Source organism: Bombina bombina, chromosome 1 (genome assembly GCF_027579735.1).
Source record: "Bombina bombina isolate aBomBom1 chromosome 1, aBomBom1.pri, whole genome shotgun sequence".
NCBI lineage: Eukaryota > Metazoa > Chordata > Amphibia > Anura > Bombinatoridae > Bombina > Bombina bombina.
In genome coordinates, this window is record NC_069499.1 from 765,074,988 (window position 1) to 765,084,962 (window position 9,975).

Below are 9,975 nucleotides of genomic sequence, written 5' to 3' on the forward strand. Positions count from 1 at the left end.
TATAGCTCCGGTGCTCCAGTGCCGTCAGCTAACTGGGAAATTTTGGCATCCTCAGAAAGATAGAGTTTAGCTTGTTGATATGCTACAATTTTTGTTGCTGAACGGCAGCTTGAAAAAAAGGGTTTAGTTAATCTAAAGTTTCTGAGCTGAAACAGCGCACAAAGCTGCGACCAAACATGGCCGCCGCCCGGAAGTTCCCCCCGTCCCCACATACTTTAATGGTGTATTTCTGTAAAAAATCATTTGATAACATTTTCTAAAAATGTTCATTAAACATCCAAATAAATTAAATCTCATAAAAAGAACTTAGCATTAAAGAAATAAAAACAAAAATCTAAATTAAGCAAGAGCTTACAGGTATAGAAAGCGTTTTTTTGCATTATTACGGTTTTTCTGTTTTTGCTGTGAGGGCCTGTGCACCAGTATCCAAACACCATGCCTGGTGGCTTGTATGATACAAATTAAATTTTTACATTAGCAATACATACCACTGCCAGCTCTCTGAGAAGGTTTGGTGTTTGAATACTGGTGCACAGACCCTCACAAGATATGTGCGTATGCCGCAGAAAAACAGAATTAAATCACAAAGATGCCTCTATTTAAAATTGAAAAACACCAAAGCACATTTAAATTTTGACCTTTCTATCCCTTTAATTACTTTTTATTTCATTCCCAAAACTTGCTGCAAGCTGCTTGGTAGCCAAATACCAAATCTAGGGTGTCTTGAAAGTAGCTAAGCCTTTGACAGACAGTAATAACTTTCCTACTTGAAGGTGGTAATGCGTTGTGAATACAAGTTCCCCAAAACCATTTATGGGAAATTCTTGTTCTACACAGGTTTTGCCTGCAGCAATTATTACAGGTTGGCAGAAATGTGAGTTAATTTAACACATTTTAAAATGAATAAAAATCACGAGGCTCAATAAAAAATCAAAATATAAATATAAGTAAATGAGAGGATCTTGATATTTTAAATTATATTATATATACATATTCTTGAAAATGTTGTTTTTCATACTTCCGTTGCTCTAACTAGTTAGGGACAACTATAAAATGAGGAAAAAGAAGTGCCGAGTCTTTGAGTAGATGCAAAAGGTTTATTCAGGAGCAGACATCCATACTAGACTTCGGGTAAGCTCCTATCTTACGCGTTTCGCGCATGAGCACATGCGCTTCATCAGAGATATTGGTTCCTGCTGCTGGAGTTTAATTTATAGGTGTAAAGGGCCTGTGGGAGTTGTAAAGATAAGTGTGTGCTTGTTAACCCCTGTTGTTTAAAATAAACTGTATAGGCTGGTGGGTAAAGGGTAACACACCTAAATGTACCTGGCAATCAGAGCAGTAGCTCACACCTATATTCTTAATGTCCAGCAGGGGAAAACATTAAAACAGAATTAACTATATGATACATAAAAATGGTAAAGTTGGAAATATAATATAATAATACAGTTAGTATTTTGTATTCAAAAGTGGTATTATCATTAAACAGTGTATTAAGAGTGTTGTATTCTAATAAAGATGATGGTTATATATGTATGTTCTGAGTTAAGACACAAGATTCAGGCTCTCAAAGAACACAATATAGATAATGGTATATAGTTTCTATGACCAAACTAGTCTAGATAAAAACTGATATGATAAACCACTGTAAAAACTACAACAAAAGGATAACTAGTGATTAAAACAGATTAATAACATTGCTGACTCAATATTACATGAACATTGATAGAAAACATATTTAGAAATATCAATAAGTGATAGTAAGAAGTAATAATAAAGAGCACTAGTGTAGAACTTTTATGTGAAGATACTAGATGGAATGAATCTCTGGGTGTTCCCCCTATCGGATATTGGTATTCTGAGTCATGTTTGCCTAGCATGTAGTACATAGTTAATATGCATGGCTTGCATGTAATCTCCTGAAAGATGATGTATTCTTTGGTATAACAGGACAATAGAGGGGGAGGGGACCAGTCTCCAATCATATCTGAAGAGAGGAAAATAGAGATTGAACCATCTGGGTTCAGACATCTATGTTTCAAGAGATAAAAACATTATTTCTTATGAAGTAGTTGAATGGGTAAAAAACAAGGCAAGGAAAAAACTAACTGAATATGGGGAGGAGGAAAAATAAACAGAAAAAGTTGGAGGGCAACTGATGGTGAGCTTATACAGAACTAATGATGCTAGATGGGGCTAAAGAGATACTACCATACACGGGGTATGGATATGGTATTGCTCTAGAGTGAAGAGAATTGGAATATAGGGTGCATATTTTCTTTGGGTGATGTAATCTGGTTAATCTATAAATAAATTTACATCATACCTTTTGTTCATACCTTGTGGTACTCTAGTCTGTAGTGTGAATATCCAATATACTTCTCTTTTTAGTAGAGCCCTATTTCTGTCTCCCCCTAGTGGATTTTTTAAGATTTGTTCTATTGCTGTGTTAATTTCTGTTGATGTGTGTGGAAGTGTTTGGCCACTAGAGTTCTCGGAACTTCCTCCTCAATTGATAGGAGATGTTCTCTTATACGGTCTTTTAGGGGCCGTGTTGTAATACCTATGTACTGTTGTTGACAATATGTACATGTTATAAGGTATATTACATGTGTGGAAGTGCAGTCCATTCTGGTAGTGATAGAATATGATTTGTTAGTCTGTGATGAATGGAAAGTGGAGCTACTATTGGTATATTTACAGCTTTTACATGGTATGTGACCACATTTGTAGTTCCCTTTAGAGGGGGTTAGCCAGTTGGTGTTGGGTGGGGCTTTCTGATGGAATTTCTGTTTGATTTTGTCACGTATGGTTGGTGCTCTTTTGGCTAAAAATTTGATCTTATTGTCTAGTTTTTTGTCTTAGGATCAGATCTCCATCTAGGACTGGGAGATATTTTTTTATGATCTTAACAATAGCGTAAAATTGATTGCTAAAGTTTGTTACAAAGCATATGTTTTCACTTGGTGTAGTGATCTTGTTCTTACTGGTGAGTGTTTTCTGAATTTTAGTGCTCATGTTCTTATTAAGAAGTGTATTTCTGTCCATTCTTGCTACTTAGGATTTGATCTTAAGAAGAGTGCTTTTTTTATAGCCTCTCGCCACTAGTCTATGGGTTAGTTCTTCTGCTTGTTTGTTATAAAGGTAGAGGGAACTACAATTTCTCCGTAGTCTTAGATATTGGCCCTTGGGGATGCCTTTTTGAATGTGTGGGGCATGACAAGAGTCCGCTCTAAGGATGGCGTTTTTTGATAAAGGTTTCCTAAATGTGCTAGTTATTATCTGGCCTTCATCATTATGCTCTAAGGTGAGATCTAGGAAATCAATTATTGAGTCATTGTTTTTGTGCGTACATTTTAGGTTCAAAGTGTTGCTATTGAAATAGGTGATCATTTCTTGTATAGATAATTCAGTATTTTTTCTGTAGATGAGGATGAGATCATCTATGAACCTGCCATATATAACTACTTTGTCTCCGAGGGCCAGTCCTCCCCCAAAGAGATAAAGATGTTCAAAGTACCCCATATACAAATTAGCATATGAGGGGGCAAACTTGGCCCCCATGGCCGTGCCACATTTTTGGAGGTAGTACTGGCCCTCGAAGACAAAGTAGTTGTGAGTGAGAAGAAACAACGTAAGTTCTTCCAGGAAGGCAATAAATGTCTGGATAACTAGTGTACCGCTTGATCATGTATTGGAGGGCTTTTACACCTTCCTCGTGAGGAATGCTTGAATAAAGAGCTGTTACATCTATAGTAAGCCATGTGTAGTTTTCTTGCCAAGTAATTGATTGAATTTGTTGTATAAGGCGAGTACTGTCTCGTATATAGCCTGGCAAAGACTTAACGATAGGTTGAAGCACGTTGTCTAGCCAGTCTCCTATCCTTTCACACAGTGAACCTCTGCTGGCCACAATGGGCCTGCCTGGTGTGTTTGTGAGGGTTTTATGTATCTTTGGTACTGTGCGAAAGGTAGGGATAATGGGATGTTCGACTAGACAATATTCAGCTAGTTCAGAATCAAGAATGCCTTCTTCTACAGCAGAGTCTAGTAATGAATTAAGTTCTTTTTGATATTTGTGAGTGGGATTAAAGGTGAGTTTTTGGTATGTGTCCCTGTCATTTAATTGTTTGTAAACTTCTTTCTTGTAGTCAGCAGTGTTAAGTATGACTATTGCTCCCCCCTTATCCGCTGGGGTGACTACTATGTCTTTATTTTTGCTCAGTGACAAAAGTGCTCGTTGTTCATTACAAGATAAATTGTATTTGGTAGCTAATGTAGGGTGTGTAGTTAGTGAGGTATCTAGTGAGGAATGCAAACTAGTGATCTCTAGTTCTATTAAATTTTGGAACATTTCAATAGGTTCACTTCTACTGTGAACAGGGTAAAAGTTGGATTTGCTGTGAGAGGTGGTATGAAATTTAGGAATAGTGTCATAAGTGCTGGCTTCTCTTAGTGTTGTGACTTGGAGAGAAATTAGTGTATTGAGATGCTGTTGGTCTATGAAATTTAGACCTATGGATTGTTCAATTGGAGGAAAAGTGTGATCCACTATTGGGACTTCACTTTGTTGACTAGTTATTTGTGGAAGAAGTGAAAAATGTTTACATAACGTGATTTTCCTGACCAAGGCATTAACATCTAATATGGTCGAAAATAAATCAAAATGAGTGGATGGTGCAAATGATAATCCTTTATTCAGCAAGGTGATCTGTGAACTAGCGAGTGAAGTATTAGACAAATTGATTACTGATCCCGCTACTTTTGTGTGGTCTTTTTTATTCTGCTTGGGTAACGTAGTGGTAAATCCTTTTTTGATGTACTGCTGGTAACTGGTGTATTTACTAGCGTCGATAGTTTGACCCTGCCTTCTGCAGTACCTACATTCGCTGTTTCTTCATTGGAAGTTTGTGCTTGAGTATCCTCTGTGATGGATGAGGATTCTGTATTGTCTGTGTCTATACTGGAGAAGGTTTCTCGTTTGGCATTAGATGTGTGATTGAAAGTGCCCTTCCTTTTGTTTTTATTTTTATTCTTATTTTTGTGTTGTGACTGATTCTTCTGTCTATTTGGCTGGTTTTTCTGCCATGAGTACACAATGTCTAATTTGTAATCTTTCACATCCCTTTGGTACTTATTGACTTTTCTTTCTGATAGTATAGTGTGTAATGTAGTGTGTAATTGTTGCATAGTAGAATCTAGTTGTGTTTTGTAGTCTATATATTTTCTGGTTTGTTCAAAGGGTTTCAGGGATTCAAAAATACCTTCAATTTGCACTAAAAGAGAGTCTCTTTCCTCTTTCTTGTGTTTTAGTAACTGCTTCATTAGAATAATGGAGCAGTTCGTTAGATTATTGTTCCATTCATCCATAAAGTCAGAGTTATGTAGTGCACATAAAGGATATTTTTTCATCCTGAGGCCTCTAGGGACCTTTCTCTCACTGATATACAATTCTAAAAACTCAATATCCCACCAAAGGTTGCTCTCCTTATATTTCTGTTTTTCTAAATTGCAAAAGATAGTCATTAAATCCCCCTCCACAGGTGCTTCTGTTCTATAAACTATAAACAAGATCTTGCATACATTAACCAATCACTGTACATCATATAGAAGTTTCAGTTAGGGTATTAGACTATTTGGGGTGGGGGGGGGCGGAGAAACACAACTTGAAACGTTATGTTACAGTGAAAGCAGGTAAAATAAATGATAAAAGAGCATTGGAATTTTTTTTTTTATAACTATGAGTAATTAAACATATAGGGAATTACATTGTGAGTTGAATGGCCCTTTAAGTTAGAGGTCTAGAAATATCAGATGCCAGAGCACCTTCTAGATAATAAGTTCTGGCCAAAGTAAAATGCACTTTAAGAAAGCACAATTTTTCTTTAGCTGCATTTAAAAAAAAGAGGGTATTATTTAGAAATGGTGTAGCGTTTTGAAAAACAGATCTTTTTCTTTTAACAATTTTGTTCCATCACTGTCTGTCCACATAGATGTGAACAATTTGTCCCAATGAATGAGTTTTACACAAACTTGAATTAAAGGGATATAAAAACCCACATTTTTTCTTTCATGATTTAGAAAGAGCATACCATTTTAAGCAACTTTCTTATTTACTTCAGTTATCTAATTTGCTTCATTTTCTTTATATCCTTTGCTGAAAAGCATATCTAGATAAGCTCAGTAGCTGCTGATTGGTGGCTGCACAGATGCCTTGTGTGATTGGCTCAGCCATGTGCATTGCTATTTATTCAACAAAGGATATCTAAAGAATGAAGCAAATTAGATAATAGAGAATGTTGTTTAAAATTGTATTCTCTACTCGAATAATGAAAGAAAAATTTTGGATTTAGTGTCCCTTTTAAAAAGTCAACGGCTAAAAACCTGAGTTTGCAGACTTTGAGGGAAAAAAAAAAACGTTAGAGGAATCTCATACTACATGGCGCATTATTCTAATGGAAAACATGAAATAACATCATCAGTGATTTGACACACATGCTATGCCGAAACGTGTAGACGGTCACTCCATTTGATGAACAAATGTAAGCACTTTGGGTCACATATTTATTCGTATGGTGTTACACTATTATTATTTTCTTTCTTTCAGGTATTATATTGATTACATCCTTTGGGGCTTTCATCTTACACACATATGGATTTTGTATTGACCTACATACACTCACCGGCCACTTTATTAGGTACACCTTGCTAGTACCGGGTTGGACCCCCTTTAACCTTCAGAACTGCCTTAATTATTTATGGCATAGATTCAACAAGGAGTTGGAAACATTCCTCAGAGATTTTGGTCCATATTGACATGATAGCATTACGCATCTGCTGCAGATTTGTCTGCTGCACATCCATGATGCGAATCTCCCGTTTCACCACATCCCAAAGGTGTTCTATTAGATTGAGATCTGGTGACTGTGGAGGCCATTGGAGAACATTGAACTCATTGTCATGGTCAAGAAACCAGTTTGAGATGATTTGAGCTTTGTGACATGGTGCATTATCCTGCTGGAAGTAGACATTAGAAGATGAGTACACTGTAATCATAAAGAGATGCACATAGTCAGCAACAATACTCAGGTAGGCCGTGGCATTTAAACAATGCTCATTTGGTACTAAGGGGCTCAAAGTGTGCCAAGAAAATATCCCTCACACCATTACACCACCACCACCAGCCTGAACCGTTGATACAAGGCAGAATGGATCCATGCTTTCGTGTTGTTTATGCCAAATTCTGACCATACCATCTGAATGTTGCAGCTGAAATCGAAACTCATCAGACCAGGCAATGTTTTTCCAATCTTCTACTGTCCAATTTTGGTTAGCCTGTGTGAATTGTAGCCTGTTTCCTGTTCCTAGCTGACAGAAGTGGCACCCGGTGTGGTCTTTGCTGCTGTAGCCCATCTGCTTCAAGGTTCGACGTGTTGTGCGTTCAGAGATGGTATTCTGCATACCTTGGTTGTAACAAGTGGTTATTTGAGTTACTGTTGCCTTTCTATCATCTTAAACCAGTCTGCCCATTCTTCTTTGACATTAACAAGGCATTTTCATCCACACAACTGCCGCTCACTAGATATTTTCTCTTTCTCTGACCATTCTCTGTAAACCCTAGAGATGGTTGTGCGTGAAAATCCCAGTAGATCAGCCCGTCTGGCACCAACAACCATGCCACATTCAAAGTCACTTAAATCCCCTTTTTTCCCCATTCTGATGCTCAGTTTGAACTTCAGCAAGTCGTCTTCACCACGTCTATATGCCTAAAAGCATTGAGTTGCTGACATGTGATTGGCTGATTAGCAATTTGTGTTACCAAGCAATTGAACAGGTGTACCTAATAAAGTGGCCGGTGAGTGTATGTTTGATGAATACATTGTGTGTGTGTGTGTGTATATATATATATATATATTTGGACACATTTTTTGCATTTTTTTTTCTTTTTATATCCTAGGATATATCCTCTCTCTCACCCACTGTACTATAGTATTATATCTTTATCTGGGACTATTTTTCTATATGGATTCATATATAGGCAATTTATTCTATTGTACTACACGCTATTATTGTTTTTATTTTTGTTTATATGTTTTTAATCTTAAAAACATAATAAAATTGATTTTACAATTTTAAAGGGCCATTAAACCCAAAAATTGTCTTTCATGATTCAGATAGAGAATAAAATTTTAAACAGCATTCCAAATTACTTCTATCACCTAATTTGCTGCAATCTTTAGATGTCCTTTGTTAAAGCAATATCAATGCACATTGGTGAGCCAATCACATGAGGCATATATGTGCAGCCACCTATCAGAAGCTACTGAGCCTATCTAGATATGCTTTTCAGGAAAGCATATCAAGAGACTGAAGCAAATTAGATAAGAGAAGTAAATTAGAAAGTTGTTTAAAATGGTATTCTCTATCGGAATCATGAAAGAAAAAATGTGGGTTTAATGTCCCTTTAAGTTATTTCATTGTTCTTTTGTATGATATCTTTGTATGTTACACGTTAGTCCTTCATTTGGGTGCTGCTGTATTTGATTTTATTTAAACCATCAAATCAGCTCCCCTATGTGTTTGGAGAAGTAAATATGAGTACACAGATATACTCATGTCTGAAATGGCTTTCTAGATAAGCATAATTTGCCTACTTTCTGGGAGTGGGTCAGTTTCACATGCCTTGTATGTGTTCCTGTGAAATAGGTTGTAACAGATTAGAAAGTTATTAATTTAATTTTCTTTTAAATGTATTAGCTGTTTAAATATGAAAGCGTAAATGTTTAGTTTCTACAAAGTACGGTCTGTTGCCCTGATGGAATTTAGGGTTTCCCCTTATCTATCTCTTCTGCTGAGAGCAATTAATGACAGGTTTAATACAGACAAATGAGTGTGTACACACAAGGCTGTGTGGAATACAGGATTGTTAAAGTAATGAAAATGGTTTTCACACAGCCTTATGTGAACATTCTCTTTTATAGGCTGTTTGACATCTATCACTAACAGATCTTAAGAGATAAATATAAAGCCTAGGTTCCAATATGGTGGTTCCCATTTCTTTTAAAAAAAAAAGCCCAGTTGAAATGAGAAAACCAGCATGTTAAATTACAGGAAAAGGGGGGGGGGGGGAATTAATTATTAAAGTATAATGCAAATGATTTCTACCCGATTCATATAATCTGTTTATTCTATGAAGCAGCACTATAATAATCACAGAAGGGGTGAGCGTCTCTATCCTTAAATGTTTTACAACAGTATTTTGAGTTGATCTACGATAGTAGGAACAATGTGTTTTTTAAGTAATGTCATGTGTGGAAGTCGCCCAGTGGCTTTACTGCCAAAGGATACTATTAAGCAGGTGCATATAATTAGCAAAGTTGAAAAAAAGGAAGATATGTTATATTGTATTGCTTATTTTCTAAAAATAGCAGGATGAATCACAAAATTGCTGAACATTATTTTTGTCGGTGAATTAAGCACTGCGTACTTACTAGGCGTAGGGTAGCTAAACACATAACAAAACCCTGTGCGCTATCGTCACCCCAATAACACACGTATAGCTCTACTGTTCATTTACAATTGACAGCTATACCCCACTCTCACCTTGGAGACCATGTTCCACTAACTCCGCCTCCTCCGTCAGTACGGCAGCCGGACCAAGACAAACCTTTGAAGAATCAGCAACGCACATATCCAGACCACGTGTGAATCTGAATCTAAGCGTGAGAATCAGAATTGAAAGCAAAGCACTCACTGACACCGTGTGACTGTGAAATTGTGAGCGGAGTGCGTGGATAATGTGGGCTTTCATACATCAATGTATTTTATAAAACGTTATTTGTAATAACAAGTTTTTTAGTAAATGCATAGGTTTAGAATTTTCTATATTGTAGCATGTAGTTAAATGTGTGTAGTTGTATAAATATATATGTAAAAAGTATTCACAGTGGCAGGCAGGGCCGCCATTAGAAATGT

At 36.5% G+C, this 9,975-nt stretch overlaps 1 protein-coding gene across 1 annotated transcript in view; it reads right to left on the bottom strand.

Annotated features, from left to right (window-relative positions):
* The window catches only part of APOOL (apolipoprotein O like), a 45,579-nt gene extending 35,924 nt beyond the window's left edge, over positions 1-9,655 (bottom strand). Inside the window, exon 1 of the mRNA XM_053699334.1 lies at positions 9,604-9,655. Coding sequence (XP_053555309.1) covers positions 9,604-9,615 — 12 coding nt within the window. The 5' untranslated portion in view covers positions 9,616-9,655. The remainder of the gene's footprint in view (positions 1-9,603) is intronic.
* Between the last annotated feature and the right edge of the window lie 320 nt (positions 9,656-9,975).